This window comes from Quercus suber, unplaced genomic scaffold (genome assembly GCF_002906115.3).
Source record: "Quercus suber isolate HL8 unplaced genomic scaffold, Cork oak 2.0 scaffold_43, whole genome shotgun sequence".
NCBI lineage: Eukaryota > Viridiplantae > Streptophyta > Magnoliopsida > Fagales > Fagaceae > Quercus > Quercus suber.
Window position 1 is genome coordinate 1,009,240 of NW_027069508.1, and position 16,335 is coordinate 1,025,574.

The window sequence follows — 16,335 nt, forward strand, 5'->3', positions numbered from 1 at the left end:
CCTAAAAATATTATCACGTGCAATGTGCAGATTCGCGACTAGTATAAAATAATAGTTATATAAATTGAGTTGGTAATCAAATTGTTTTTTGAGGAGAAAGTTAATAAGCACTACCAAATATTGTGATATTTCTAAACTATAACCTTTTTCTCCCAGAAAACCAAAAACAATAACCTTAATCATTAATTTTTGGACTCTTGTGTTTGGTATTTTAGTAGTTTCACCTGAAAGGCTGAAACACTATTACCAACTTATTCGGTTCAAGTTCCTCAAAAAAAAAAAAAAAAAACTTATTCGGTTCAAACTTATCTGTGGCACAGGTTTGAATAAAAAAAACAGACACGCAGTTCCACACAGGAAGAGATGAGCATGGCAGCTATGAATATCTTATCTCAGCCATGGTCACCGAAAGCTTCGCTCTGCCTCTATTATTTTAATAATCATAATCATTATAATATTAGTAATCACAAATTACATTCTTTTTCTCATCCTTATAGCTTCTCTCTTCCCTCTTCTCTCTGTGCTCCAACCAAATCAAACCACACAGCTTCGAGGCTCTCTCAAATGCCAACCCACTTATCAAAATCAGGTGCTCTTTCTTATTTCTCATTCCATTTTTGATATTTTAGCTGTTTTTTTTTTCTTTCTTTTTTTAAATATCTTTATATGTTTTCTTACATGTTGACCCTGTTTGGTTGCTGAGAAAAGTATGGTAAAACAACAAAAAATATACTGAAAATCTTAATCATATGTCATCTTTTTATATGGGTTGTTAAGAAAAGTGAAAATTTATGGTTTAACAAGCAAAATATGTATTGGGTTCAGTTGGGTTAAACGGCTTTGAAATTCAGAATTTCAGTTTCTCTGCAAAAGATATTGCCGTATGATTGTTTGCTGATGTAATGGACAAAAGAAACATAATTGTCATAATAATCTATAATTTTATTTCCTTTGGAGTTATTGAGGTAAGTAATGGAAAGAAGTTGAAATTTATCAATTTTTACTATTTTTTTTTTTATTTCGTTTTTGTAAGTTTAACATTATCTTTATTGGAACATAATTGTAATTGCAATCTCATGAGTATATTTGTCAATTTATGCAACTTGATATTTTCTTTTGGTTATAAAACTATATATATTTTCATTGTTAAGCTTAGGATTTGCACGTATATAGTTATTAAGATGCAATGTAGTTTAAAGGTCTACAGACAAATGTTGATTTAAAAAGCCATGTAATAAATTTATGAACTACTTTGGCCGTGGATGCTTGATTCTTTATTCACAATCAAACCATGTGTGCCCATTTTTTTTTCTCCATCATCACCCAAAAATTATGCTTGATTTTCTACACTCATGCTCACTTAAGAATAAATTGAGTCTATGGGAAAGGATGCCTGTAGTAAGGCTAGAGATCTTTTCGTCCCTCGTGATTTTAAGCTTCATCTCAGCTTTGTGTCTTCTTGGATGCTTGATAGAGTTTAATTAGCAAAAACGAGTAGTCTTATTGCTTTCATTGTTGTTGCCTCATGGTAAGTTGACTAGTCCTGCCTCTATCTGTTGGCAATGTTTTCATGACATGTTGGATTTGCTTTTGATAATTGGTTGTTCATGACTTCCCTTGAATCACTGGAAATAGGAAGCACAAAACATCCACATTAGAGAATAGAGATCATAATAAATGTAAGATTTAAAATAGTCAGATTATTTTGCTGAAATTGAGTTTAAGCTTTGGCAAAATAATTTACTATTTGCAAAGATTTAAAAGATGACCACTGCTGGCAAATAATCCACTTTAGTCTTCTTCATATTTATGGATTCATTCTACAGGCCATGGATGTTCATGGATACAAGACAATTCCACGTGTTGCAACACTGCTGCCAGCAATGATTGCAGCAGGCTGGGCCCATCATATTCTGTGTTTCCCACAAAACCTGCAGAAGTTTCCTCTGTGCAGGACCTTTTTGAATTCATATGCTCAGGTCCTTTGTTTAACAAATTGGGACTGACCCCGGAAAAGGTAGCTGAGTCTGTTGACAAGTGGTTAGAATATGGATCGCACCTTTGTCGATTGTTTCAGCTCAATGAATTGTACCTTACAGTTCCTGAGAAAGCAAGGTTATATCACTACTATGTGCCAGTCTTTTTGTGGTGTGAAGATCAGATTTCACAGCACAGGTCCACATTCAAGGATGGAGAAGATATATCTCCTCTAGTGGTATAATTTTTTTTTTAACTTGAGTTTCCAAATTTTTTTTTTTTTTTTTTTTTTGCTATAATTTAGTATCTGTATTGGGTCTGTGCATCTTTGTATATATCACTTCATGTGATGTTGCTTGTGATGTAGATTGGTTTTAGTGCACCACAAGGTTGTGGGAAGACTACACTTGTTTTTGCTCTTGAATATCTCTTCCAAATTACTGGCAGGTTGGTTGCACGATTTCAATTTTCATAATTGTAGTAGTTGATTTTTTAAGTCATATAAAAAAGCAAAAAATGAGATTGCTGATATGAATTTCCAAAATTCAGGAAGGCTGCAACAGTTTCCATTGATGACTTCTATTTGACGGCAGAGGGTCAGGTGATTTCTGATTTTTTTTTTTTTTTTGTTTTTTTGTTTTTTTTTTTTTTTTTTTTTTTTTTGTGCAAATGCTTTTTCTTGTTCTTTGGGTTTTTATCTTCTGATCCAATAGTGTATTGATGGTAGGCTAAACTGAGAGAAGAAATTCCAGGAAATGCACTATTAGAGGTAGCAATTGACATATTTTTGTACTAGTTGTTGGCTAAACAGAGTACATTAGCCTTTTGTACTCATCAAAGAACTGAAAATTCTTTTTCTTATTTCTTTCCCTTCCTTTTTGTTTGATTACAGCTTCGTGGAAATGCTGGCAGCCATGATCTTGCGTTCTCTGTTGAAACACTCACAGCTCTTACCCAAATGACTAAAGAGGGTGAGTCAACTTCACTTATTTTCCTTTGTAATTGATGCTTGTGTAATTCCTAATGTGTCTTTGTCTAAAGTATCCAGGTATGAAGATGAAGCTACCTCGATATGATAAAGTAAGCATACAATCATACTAATGTTTCTTGTTTCTCAATCAACGTTAAAGTTACTTATCTTGACTTGTTTCCACATCCAGTCAGCATTTAATGGGAGGGGTGACAGAGCTGATCCTTCAACTTGGCCAGAGATTGAAGGGCCACTCACGGTAAGAGGATGCGATCTAGAGTTAAGGTTGGAGGGAATTTAGGCTGGTATGCAAGATGATATTGCCCATCCCTGATTATGTCAAAGTAGATGTTTGCACAATTCAATGTCACTCTAAAAATTATTTGAATCTCTGAAAAATAATGATAGTGTTTAGATGTGAATAAACATAGATCTGATGGGATTGGTCAGTTTCAGTTGGCTCTGCTCTCTGCTTTTTTGAAGGGATTCTGCAAGTATTATGTCACCTTGTAATTTATATGTGTTTAGGTTATTCTGTTTGAAGGTTGGATGCTTGGTTTCAAACCCCTTCCAGTGGAAGTTGTCAAAGCTGTTGATCCACAGGTTAGACTCATGCTCTTATTGTGTCATTATAATTGGTGTAACTATAGCTCTAAGTTATTTTTTGTTGTACAGCTAGAGACAGTAAATAAGAACCTCGAAGCATATTATGATGCATGGGACAAGTTCATAAAGGCATGGATAGTCATCAAGATTAAGGACCCGAGTTGTGTCTACCAGTGGCGTTTACAGGTTGGATATCATATTAACATCATACCTTGAGCAATATAGATTCCATTTGTTTGTTTTTTTCTTTATTTTATTTTATTTTGTGAATTCTCTATCGGAAATGATAAATCCACGAGTATAACTAGTGTTCTGTGGAATTTTCAGGCAGAGATTGCGATGAGAAAGGCAGGTAATCCTGGAATGTCAGATGAGGAGGTATGCTAATTGCTGAACATGTGTATTTGAAAATTTTAAAATTTTTCTACTGTAACTGTGGTAGATTCTAATATCTGATATGGAATTTCTTGGAGGTGTTTGTAGGTTAAAGATTTTGTTTCACGGTACTTGCCAGCATACAAAGCTTACCTTCCCACCCTTTATGCTGAAGGGCCAAATGGGTCAGATCCAAAGCGTCTCGTTGTGATTGAAATTGATGAAGGGAGGAATCCCCTCCCAGGTAACTAGGACCATGGTTTCAAATAGAAAAATGTTTCAAAGCTCAATTTTGATTTCTTGAATATCTCATTTGTAAGGGCATTTGTTAATAAATAAAAAATACCTTTAGTGGAGAAAAGCCAATGTAAATATAAATTTATAGTCAATGTTTCAAATAAATTGAATATTTTTTATTGGCACAACTCTTTCTGGTTTTCTTCTGGGAAGATATTATGATTCAAAATGGCAGCAAATGCTAAATGGTGCATACCTTTGCATCAGGGAATGTTAAAATTATCAAAACTTTTTCCCATACACTAAATGTATGAATTTTGATAGAATAATCGACCCTGATTAGTTTGTTCAGTATCTGTGTCCAACCCCAAAGTTTTGGGACAAATGCTTGGTTGTTATTGTTGATGTAGAGAATATTAAGACTTTAACAGTATTGTTTCCTGACAAGAAGATGTATGCTCGTCATAAAGAAGACTGCTGTTTGAGCAGAATTGAGAACATGGAGCAACTGGTATTGTTAACCTGTTGTGGCCAGTCGTTTTTACTCTGGCCATTGCGACATAGCTGACCCTTGCTTTACTATGTTTTACTTTCAAGTCAGGATGTAGATTATTCCCAAAAATCGTATTTGCAAGTAAAGTTTTGCTCCACACTACTATAAACTATAAAGTTGTTTGCAGTTGTAATTGGCGTGAGATGTACTAGTGACTCAGATAGCCAAAATCTGAGAATAAAATAAGCCTCCAAACTAATTGTTGAAGAAATTANCAATGCAAATTTTTTGTGTGTTTATCAATTTCTCTTTAATCTATAAATGATTTGGACTTTTTTTTAAAAAGTTTTTTTAAGAAGAAAATGCTTTGGACTTACTTTGCTCTTTTTATTTATTTATATCTTATGGATTGTTCTTGTCATGGTGGGACTAATATTTTGATGGTGGATAATTATAACAATGAGGGGGCTACTCAAATACCAATTCATCTTTATAATGAGCGAGGAATATTCAGACCCTGATTTATATTTATATATATATATATATATATATATCTAAAAGTTAAAGTGTAGTTTTTTGTTTTTGTTTTTGTTTTTGTTTGGGTTACACTCCTATTAAGCCACATTATCCACAAATTTTTAACATTTTTTTTTTGGTAAAAACCAATTTTTAACATTCTCTCACTTATTTTTAAATCATTTTTCTCTTATTAATTTTGTAACTTATAGTTATATTTTCTCTAATTTTTTCCCTCTCTTTTACCTTTTTATATTCTCATTACTATCTACCTTAATATCACTTTTCCTTTATCTTCCTTTATTTTTGGTTTTTCTTCTTCCCCTCATCTTATCATAAATTTACAATTCTCTTTCCCATTTTATGCATAGTTTTCTCACACACAAAATGTTATTTCTCTCTCTTTCTCTCTCTCAAATTATTTTTTCTTCATTTTTTGTGAACTTTTTTTTCTTACATCTCTACTTTAGGTTAATGAATTTTTGTATTATTTGGAACTACACTTTGGGTTGATGTGATTAAGTTTTGTATTTTTAAGTTGTTATCTTTTTTATTCTCTTTAATTTCAGAGATGTTATCATATTGCACTATAAATATAGTACATAAGAATATAAGAATATTATGTTATTTTATTACATAACATGACTTGGTTAATTTGGTGTTTAATACTATATTTTTTATTTTTACTTTTTTTCTTCTCATATCATTTTCTATAAATTGCTTATTGTTCTCACTCACATTCTGTCTTAAAAAGGTGGTTATTCTCTCTCTCTCTCTCTCTCTCTCTCTCTCTCTCTCTCTCTCTCTCTTTTATTTTTCTTGCAACTCTACTTTATATTGGTGAATTATTGTGATTTTTAAAAATTTATTTTAGGTTCATACGTTTTGGTGTTGTATTTTTTTAGTTCCCCATCACTAGTAGTCTCTTTCTCTCTACAATAAAATTTAGAGAATAAATTATACACATTCAGTATAAGTTTGATATGGGTTTTGATTATCATGATAATCTCTTTTAAGAAAATGAATAATTTAAATAATTTATTTAAAGAAAAATTATATATAAATACATACATACATATATATTTATTTTGCTTAAATGTATAATCAACCTAGCTCATGCAATTCATTTAAAAGTAACGTCGTTAAATAAAGCGAATAACTGCCCTAAATATTACATTTTTATATTCATAACTTTCATATTTAGAAAGATTTTTACTTAAAATTAGTTGTACCGAAATGGACTGAAATGCTACGTTAATATGGTTCAACAAAAATGTACGTTGCAACGATAAATACTATACTTAAGATTTTAGATATTTCGAGTTTGAGATTATATTTTTTAAAATAAATTTGGATTTAGAATAGATCTTTTCAGCCCCAACATATCTATTCCCATTATGTAAGTGCACAAAAATAGATTTGTGGACAAAAATGGACCGAAGTGGCCAAATGGACCGAATTGGACCAAATGGAACAAAGTGAACAAAATGGATAGAATAAGACTGAATTTACCAAATGAATAGGAACAAGGTGGACCGAATAGGACCAAATAGAACTAAAGTGGACCGAATAAGAATGAATGGACAAATTAGGACCAAAGCAGATAGAATGGATCAAAGTCTAGTGAATAGGACCAATGCGGATTGAATAGGATTGAAGTGGACAGTATGGACAAGATAGAATCAATGTGGACCAAATAGAGCCAAAGTGGACAAAATAGATCAAAGTGGACCGAATGACCCGAATAAAACTGAAGTGGACTGAATAAGACCAATGTGGACCGAATAGAACTTTATTGGACATAATGGACTAAATAGGACCGAATAAGACCAAATTGGATCGAAGAGAACAGAATGAATTGAATATAACCAATGTGGATTGAATAAGACTCTTGAATGTTTATCATTTTTATTTTAAAATCTTTGTATTTTTTAACTCAAAACTAAAGAGTTTAGCTCAAACATAATAAAATTTCATACTTTTCAATCCGAAAATTAAGAAAAAAAAAAATGAACTTTTGAGCTAAATTTGAAAAGGCAACCTACATAAAGAATAAATTTAAGGACCAATTAGTCTAAAATGGATTGACGAGGACCAAAATTGACTGAGTGAACCAAATTAGACTGAAGTAGACCTAATAGGACCGAATAGAAATTGTTTAATTTTAGGGGAAAAAAATTATTCTCAACAAATTTTAGAGAAAAAAAATTATACAATATATTGCAATAAAATTATTTATTCCAGCGCATCATGTGGGTTTGCGACTAGTCTATGTATATTTAAAAGCTGAAGTGTAGCATTTATTGTTGCTACATTCGTGTTGAGCCACATTAGCGGCCACGTCATTGGTACCATTAACTTTCTTTTTTTCTTTTCCTTTTCCTTCATTTTGCAAATTAACATTTTCCCAATCACATTAAAAAAAAAAAAACCTCCATCTCTTAATTAACGTTTCCTAACTTTTCAACTTTCCATTTATTATTCCATCAAACCCAATTTGATAATAATTTAAACTTCCTTCAACTCTATGACTCTCCTTCTCCCCAATCAAGCAATTATGAAAACTGTTCAATTGGTACTCTATTAGAATTCCAATATATATACATATATAAATAAAAATTGAAACGTAGCATTTGTTGTTGCTATGCTTTTGTTGAGCCATATCAGCGGCCACGCCAACGGTCCCACTAACTTTTTTTTTTTTTTTTTGTGCAAATTAACATTTTCCCAATCACATAAAAAAAAAAAAAAAAAAAAAAAAAATTTCATATATATATATATATATATCTTGTAAAAAAGCAAACAAAATATTGATGAACAAAGTCATAAAAGCTTATTAAGCTAAAAAGCTGAAAATTTTAGAGAAAATTACACTTTACCATCTTAAACTATAAATCATATTACACTTTGCACTCTAAACTTTTTGAATGCACATTTTTCACCTTAAACTATAACTTTTGTTACACTTTGTATCCCGGCATTAAGTTTTCTACTAACTTAGATGGAAGTTCAAAGTTTAGGTTATAACATGTAATCAAGAGTATAGTTTAAGGTGGTAAAATGTAATATTTCTTTTTTTTTTAAAAGACTGAGAAGAGGGACAATTAGGTTTTTTCACGTGGTACCATATTTTCCATCCAAGTTAACAGCAAACTTAACGTTAGGGTGCAAAGTGTAACAATGATTATAGTTTAGGGTGCAAAACATGCATTTAAAAAAAAAAAATAGGGTGCAAAGTATAATTGGAGGTATAGTTTAAAGTAGTAAAATGTAATTGTGGGCCAGAAAATCGGGTAGCCTCGGCCCACTTCAACCCAGGCCCAAACGGCCCACGCCGAGGGCGCATGATGGGTCCAAGGATGACCCTAGCCTCGATCGTCTGAGACCTCAGTACAAAAAAGGGGCAAGCCCTGGGCGAACTGTCACTTCGGCATTGAATACGCTCACCTAACCCTTCTGGCCGCATTAATGGGGATGTAACCCCTTGACAGAACAACATCGATCAGGGCAAACCACTGGAGCATGGATATGGCTTCTGATGGGACGGACGGTTAGAAGGGAGGCCACTAGATGATCAACAGGAGGAGGAAGAGGGGGATATATAAGAAAGGTGAGAAAAATGTAAAAGGGGGGCTTTTGAAAAAAAAGAAAGAAGGGGGAAGAAAAAATGTCCTCGGCCATGGGCCGAGGAGCATCCCCCAGTTGTAAATTGTTCCAAGTATTTTTTTCAATAAAAGGAAAGAGTTCATTCTTCGTGAATGCCGGCCAGCGCCTAAACCTTCGATCCACTCTCTACAAATTCATTGTTCTGGGTTCGTTGGGCCTTTAACCCATATCCTTTGGGCTTGAGCAACAAAAACTGACCCTACAATAATTTATTCAAAATTTTAGTAGGCCAAATTAATGGAATTAGGTAGCTTTCAGTTTGTTAGGTTTAAAAATGCATGATTGACTTGACACTAGTCATGTTACACATGATAAATTACCTTTACCTAAAAGCTTAAACTATAGATGGAATCTTATTTATTTTAGGACACAATCTTTTTTTTTGCAAATAGGAGTGTTATACATAATTGGGACCAACAAATCAAACAAAAATGATTAGATAAGTGACATATTTTAGCTTTTCCAATAAGATTTTCATTATTCTTCTTTTATAATTGATTTATATAGCAGCTTGATTATGAGGCTTTGTTATTTGTCTTTCTTTTTCTTTCGTTTTTTGAGTGGACAAATTTACAATTTTTTTTTTTTTATTTGTGTGGGAAAAGTTATTTCTATAGGTTATCAATATAAAGTTATTTTCTTAATGGGTCCAACTAATCATTGTTGAGTAACAAATAACAATTGCTCATATGACATTTTGTGTTTTGTTTGTGAAACGTATGGATAAATTTGATTCGGTAGATATTTACGGATGTATCAAGAAGAGCAATAATTTAGTAGGAAAGATTATGATGATTCCTTTGTATGTGTTAGGGCATATGTGTTTCACTTGTTATGAACATATGTCATTCTTTTATGTAATTGGCTAATCCTTTGACAAAACACACTCAACTTGTAATTGGGTAGTTCTAGGTGTTTTTAACATTTCAAGATCAAGTGTTGAAGTCATCAAGTCTGTCCAAGAAACAAGCTGAAGAAGTGCACAATCATTGAATCTCGACACCTGCTCGACAGCTTCTCGACACCTTGCTATCTGTCGAGATTTATAAAATCAGAATCTCTAATCTGATTTCTTGGGATCCGTGAATGTGTCTTTGGACTTTCTTTTCTCCTAACCCTAGAAATATAAAAGGATTGTTTTAAGGGTCGTAAAAGAGTTCACAAGTTGCACAAGCATTGAGCAAACTCTGTTCAAGCAAATTGTGACCGGAGACAAAGTTTTGCCCTAGTTCATCTCTTCTAAAGAAGTTGTTGTGTATGTGCACCTTTGGATTTTGTGACCAAGCATCTTCTTGATCTTCATTGTGGATGAACTAAAGAACTTTGCAACCAACAACTCTTTCTAATTGGTGATTGAAGTTGCGTACTGGGATCTGCACATTGGTTAGTCACGTACTTAGGAGCCGTGCATAAAAAAGGAGAACTGTGACTACAGAACAAGTCCAATTGGATATTGGGGTAAGGGTTCAACTGTAGGTTGGTAAGGTACTTGGGATTCCTTTACTTGTAACCGTTGGTTGTGATAATAGTGGAGTTTTAGAAGTGGTGACCTGAAAATCACCCGGTGGGGTTTTTGCCGTCAGGTTTTCCCCACTCGTAAACAAATCACCGTGTTATTTATTTTTTGCTGCATAATTAGTTTATTGGTGATTTGTTTGTGCTACCACACGTTTGCATGTTAAATTGATTAATTAATAACTTGGCTAATTAATTAATTAATTTAATCATAAATGGTCAATACGTTTTTGGCCTATCAGTATGCTTTAAAAGAGAGAACTATGATTTGGATGACAACAAAGAGTGGTTTAAGATTAAAGACAACATCAAAATAGAGGTATGCAAGTGAAAGTTTTTTAAATGATGGGAAAACTCTACTTTTTTCTTACCTTTCCAATTATCGTAATTGAAAAAACTTAATTACCGCTATGTATGTCGTATCAAAAAAGGATTGACTCATAATAAGAGTAGATAAAAATTTTAAACAAAAATTATAGTAAAAATATAGATTTTTATTTATGGAGAATATAAAATTTTCATTAATTGACAGAGAAAACAATATGGCATCATTTATTTTAGTTTGAAAAATAAAAAAAAAAAAAAAAAAAAAAAAAAAGACTAGGGTGAAAGATTATCCAAGTTTGGACAAAGCCTCAAAATCCACGAAAACCAATTGGATGTGAGAAATTCCATGAAGATGTATGTTTGGCTATATGAAGAAATTGAATTTGGATAAAATATGAAGAAGACCAATTGAATTGAATTGAGTTTTCTATCAAAAGTCCTCTCTCTTCTTCTTATTGTATTGAGGAGAAAATTCCAAAAAGGAAATCAGGTTGTTGAAAAAAATAGCATAATCCAAAATCTAAAACTAAAAACCCATATTAGGAAAACATAATGCACTATAACATAATTTAGAGGAATATGAACCACCTAAAAAATGGGTATAAATAGCAATCAAATACACCCAAAAATAATAGAATGATATATTTGTATTTGTAGAGATATTGAGATGAAAAATAATTTTAGAAATTGTTTAATTTTAAGAAGTGTTACGTCTACAACATTTTCAAAACAATTCATAGTTGGTAAGTTGTTATTAGTTCTAATTTAAACCTATCACTAATATTATTTTTTTACCAACCAAGAACAACCTACTGCATATGATTTGTTGTGAAATTATTGTTGACATAACATTTCTCTTAATTTTTTGATAGAGCAAATTATTTTCAACAAATTTAGGAGAATAAATTATCTATTTCCACGCATTGCATGGGTTTGCAACCAATTCTCCTAATTAAGGAGAACAAGTTGTCAACTATGTGTTTAACATTTCTTTAGCTAAACGAAAAAAGAACAAAAGTTATTCTAAAAGGATAAAAGTATTTAGGGGGAGATATTCTAAAAAGATACCGTCGCCACCATCCTCTAAATTATGGCTTACTTTTTTTCCCCCTAAATATTTTTGAACATAAACTCTATTTCCTCACAAGCTAAGCGAGATAAGGAAATTTAAGAATATTTTTCCAAGTTCATTTTAAGATTGCAATCAAATATAGGAGAATGAAAAATTTTTCAAATAAAAGAAAATGAAAATGACTCATTTTTTAATAAATCTTAAGTGACAGTGTTATGAAAATATAGAGGACGTAGTACTATCCTTTTTAAAAGGGAAAAATATAGATAAAAAAAAGTACTAAAAAAGATAAACGAATAAAAGGTAAATGAAAATAGGCAAAAGGTACTATAAAAGAAAGGAAAAAACTTAGATACAGTACCTTAGGTGCAGTTCCTTAGGTTCCCCTCTTAAATTTTAAACATATGTCCATTTTAAACATCTCTCCAAATGGCCTTAAAATCCTCTCCATTTGTTTACTTTTTTTTTTCCTTCCTATCTCACAAAAATTGAAAAACCTAATGACCAGATTTCTTCGGACTTCTCACACCCAATCTGAAGAAAAACTTCTTCAGCAAAATCCATAATCTATAGGGTGTTTTCAAAATTATGAAACATGTTGACTTCAATTTTCATTTAAAATAGATTTATTGGTTGGAGAGATGAACTTTGCTGTTCAAAAACTTCCAAGACCTTGAACACCTGGTTCTCTCTTTGGACCGACAATTTCAACACTAGAAGCTCCCATTGATGCCAAAAGAGAAACTATCACAAATATTGCGTTACCACCTCTCATGGATGTCTTTCACTATTATATTTGCTGATTGAGATTGCTGTAAGAATTGAAGGAATTGCTAATGAAGTCAACAAGTTGGAAGGTCTGGTAGATTTCGCTTACAATGAACCAGATCTGAAGGATTACGAAGGGATTGTTGGCCAAATTTCTTATTCATTTTGAGATGTGGAGAGATCTGAAGCCATTGGGTTTTGAGAGAGAGAGAGAGAACTAAAGGAAGCCAGAGACGGAGAAAGAGGGGAAAAAAATGTCTTTAACGCCATTTAGAGTGATATTTAAAATGGACAGATGTCTAAAATTTAAGAAGGGTACTTAAGGAACTGCACCTAAAGTACTGTATCTAAGATTTGACCTAAAAGAAAAAGACGTTGCAAAAGTGAAATTGGGGCAAAGTTTGGAATTGTTTATTAAAACCCATTCTTTCTTCCATGACATAGAAACCTAGTTGCCCAAAACAACAAAAAAGAAAATTTTTTTTCCTGCTGAAACAACAAAAAAGAAGTTGGGATGGCCCTTTTATTCCCAATGAATTTAGCAAAATTTGCTTCTTTTCTTATCACTTTATTTGTTATTTTGGTAGTAGGAGATTGTATTTGTATTATTTGTAGAATTTCACCATGTCCTAAAACAAATCCACCGTTGCCTATTGAAACTGTTTTCCAGCTACCCTCTTCATTACCAGTTTGGCCATCAGGTACCTCTCAATGTGATCTTTATTAGGTTATTGTTAATTTTATTTATTATTATAATATTCATTCCATTAACCGACTTCAAAATTTTTGGACTAAAATTAAAAAGGTGAGTTAAACTCATGATTTTAATGTGTTAGGTTAACACTTGCGAGTAAACACGCTAGTGTGTAATAAATTTTACCCTTTTTGTTGTTGTTGTTGTTGTTGTTGGAACGCTATCTATTGTACCTAAAAATAGTAATTAAGTCTTGGTCTCAAAATTTGTAAGAATAGTCAAAGATGTGTAGTTTTTGATAAGCGTGGGCAACATGTGTAATTTTTTTATTAAATTGTTTTGGTGTCCTATGCTACTACAAGAACAAGATTTGCAACGGCATCTGTGAGTCTGGGAGATTTACAAGTGTCTAAAGCAACAGCTTTTGACGTAGTATGGAGGACTCGTTCGGGTGGTCCATGTTGGAAAATCTAGTTTTGCATCTCATACAAAACACACAGCAGAAGCAACAATCACAGATCTACTTCATTCATGAGGGATAACATGTAACCTTGAATTATAGAACAAAGAATAAAAAGTGTACTTTGATGCAGTGAAATTCAAAACAAAAGATTAGAAGTACTTGGGAACACTTTTAATCTTCACTCCAATTCCACTAATGCCCAAGAAGTGTGGTCTCTCAATTAATACAAGGGAGACAATAAGAGAGTGGCTTTCTCTCACACATACACATCGTTTCACAATGATTGCTCTTTATCATGTTACTTACAAAATTTTGTATGTTTCTTTCTTTATATCTAACTGATTATCTAATTGGGCTAGCCTTTTGGATCTTTCCAATTGGGCTTAAGTGTGTGGTTTGGAGTGGGACCAACAAGACACTAGCTCTAATGGGCCTTGGGCTTTTCTGTTAACTCTTGACAAGTCCAAAGTTACCATTAACTATATTTAATACCACTATATAAATATAGTTGCACTCTAGGTCTTATCTATAAATTATATCCCAAGACTTTATTGTATATGCAACCCTTTCATAAAATATTCGTAGTAATACAAAGTCATGAATGTAGATTGCCATTTTGAAAATTACTATATCTTAATCCTTGAGTACTCGGTTTAATCCTTTAAGTTATTCATCATATATTTATGAAATCTAATTCCATAAATATATACTTTAGTAACTCTGTACTAAAGTGGTTGGACCCAACTCTTTGAATTACCAAACCCATTAAACTTATCTCAAGGGAATATTTTGTATCTCCGATAAGAGACTATGAATTCCATCTTGAGAATATATGTTCCATCAACACTAAATGCGGCTGCCCAACATACTGAGGTTTTGATCATGTCTTATAGATCTCACTCTTGATATATCAAAGCAACTTACATCTCATGATCAAGTCCATTATTCTTTTAGGATTAAGAGTTCATGTAAATAGAAGTCGTGAGATTTATTATTCATTTGACAGTCGTTAGAAGAATAATAAATCTCACAGCGGTCCAGTTCAATATGTCTTAACTCTTAAAACATATCAACATACCAACTAGAAGTCTCAACTTCTATGATCAAAACAAATCATCTTAGTTGATATCTTGTAGTCTTCGCAGATGAAACGCTCAATTTCATCACCGATTACGAACTATGTTTTGAGTTTACAAGAAACTTGTGATTTATATCTTCTGTAACTAAATCACATACAATGCATCTCATGGGCTATGATAATGTCTCATTAGTTCATTTATAGATAATTTCATATAATTAAACAATTTAATTATTTATGATATGTCAATAAATTGGATTTTAGGACATAAACCCAACAGTCTAGACAACCTTGGAGCAACATTCTTTGAACCTTCAACAATTGATGTAGCACAAGGATACGCTATGCTAGGTTACCATAGCCAACCCAACAACAAGTGTTTCAGCGGACAAAGTGTTGTAGCCTACGATGACCTAAATGGAAATATAAAGGCTTTGGGTGGATTACATTAATTTGTGGAACAACTTGTCACTCGAAATCAATCAAGATGGAATTGGTTTTATCTGGTTGCCAAAATGCCCAGATGGTTACAAAGCCTTAGGGCATGTTGTCACAAACTCAACTCAAAAGCCATCCCCAGACAAAATTAGGTGTGTTAAAGCTGAGCTCACAGAGCAATGTGAGCATTACAAGTGGATTTGGGGTGCTAAAGGTTTCAATGTTTATACTACAAGGCCTAGCAATAGAGGGACCCAAGCTATGGGAGTTCATTTGGGTTCATTTGTTGCCCAAGTTGGTGGGATTATGTCTGATATAGCTTGCTTGAAGAATTCCAAATTTGATTTATTTGCTATGCCTACTCTAGACCAACTTAAGCCATTAATTGATGCCTACGCTCTATGGGTGTACTTTCATCCTGATGAAAAATACCGGCCTGCTACAGTGGAATGGTTTTTTGAGAATGAGGGACTATTATATAAGAAAGGTGACGAGGCAAATCCTGTTACGATTTTGCCCGACGGCTCAAACCTTCCTCAAGGTGGTTCAGATGATAATGCCTATTGGTTGGATGTACCACCTGACTCAGACGCCAGAGACAAGCTTGAGAGAGAAGATTTTGCAAAAGCTAAGGTTTATGTGCATGTAAAGCCCATGTTTGGTGCTACATTCACTGACATAGTTATATGGATGTATTATCCATTTAATGGCCCTGCCACGATAAAGTTTAGAATTTTCAATATTAAATTCGATCACCTAGGTGAACATACTGGTGATTGGGAGCATGTGACCTTGAGAGTTAACAATTTCAATGGAGAGCTACAAAGTATCTATCTTTTTGAACATAGGGGGGGTAAATGGGTGGATGCTACAGATATCGAGTTTCAAGATCATAACAAGGCTGCTGTGTATGCATAAAAGCATGGACATGCATTTTATTCAAAGCCTGGACTTGTTTTGGATGGGAGTGATGGAATTGGATTAGGGAATGATTGTGAAAAGGCTGATTTGTACTTGGATACTGGATTTTTTTATACACTACTGTCAGCCGAGTATATGAGACACAGCAATTGTTGAGCCACCTTGGATCAACTATAGCAGAAAATGGGGTCCACAAGCTGCTATTTATATTCAGGATGA

The 16,335-nt window shown here is 32.8% G+C and overlaps 2 protein-coding genes across 2 annotated transcripts; both read left to right on the top strand.

Annotated features, from left to right (window-relative positions):
• Positions 1-295: 295 nt before the first annotated feature.
• LOC112027124 (D-glycerate 3-kinase, chloroplastic) lies at positions 296-4,353 on the top strand. The gene is made up of 12 exons (XM_024059795.2): positions 296-589; positions 1,827-2,215; positions 2,345-2,424; positions 2,527-2,578; positions 2,705-2,746; positions 2,870-2,948; positions 3,026-3,057; positions 3,138-3,206; positions 3,476-3,550; positions 3,623-3,739; positions 3,881-3,931; positions 4,037-4,353. Exons 1-12 carry the CDS (start codon positions 364-366, stop codon positions 4,178-4,180), a joined length of 1,356 nt encoding a protein of 451 aa, XP_023915563.1. The 5' UTR covers positions 296-363; the 3' UTR covers positions 4,181-4,353.
• An 11,103-nt stretch (positions 4,354-15,456) lies between these two features.
• Positions 15,457-16,113, top strand: LOC112020638 (hypothetical protein At1g04090). The gene has a single exon (XM_065771413.1). It carries the CDS (start codon positions 15,457-15,459, stop codon positions 16,111-16,113), a length of 657 nt encoding a protein of 218 aa, XP_065627485.1.
• Positions 16,114-16,335: the final 222 nt, after the last annotated feature.

Excerpts from the sequence above, each read along its gene's own strand:
- LOC112027124 (XM_024059795.2), top strand. The coding sequence starts at position 364 with ATGAGCATGGCAGCTATGAATATCTTATCTCAGCCATGGTCACCGAAA. Across the intron at positions 3,207-3,475 it reads AGATTGAAGGGCCACTCACG|GTTATTCTGTTTGAAGGTTG; the intron begins GTAAGAGGATGC and ends ATATGTGTTTAG. Across the intron at positions 3,551-3,622 it reads TCAAAGCTGTTGATCCACAG|CTAGAGACAGTAAATAAGAA; the intron begins GTTAGACTCATG and ends TTTGTTGTACAG.
- LOC112020638 (XM_065771413.1), top strand. The coding sequence starts at position 15,457 with ATGGGAGTTCATTTGGGTTCATTTGTTGCCCAAGTTGGTGGGATTATG.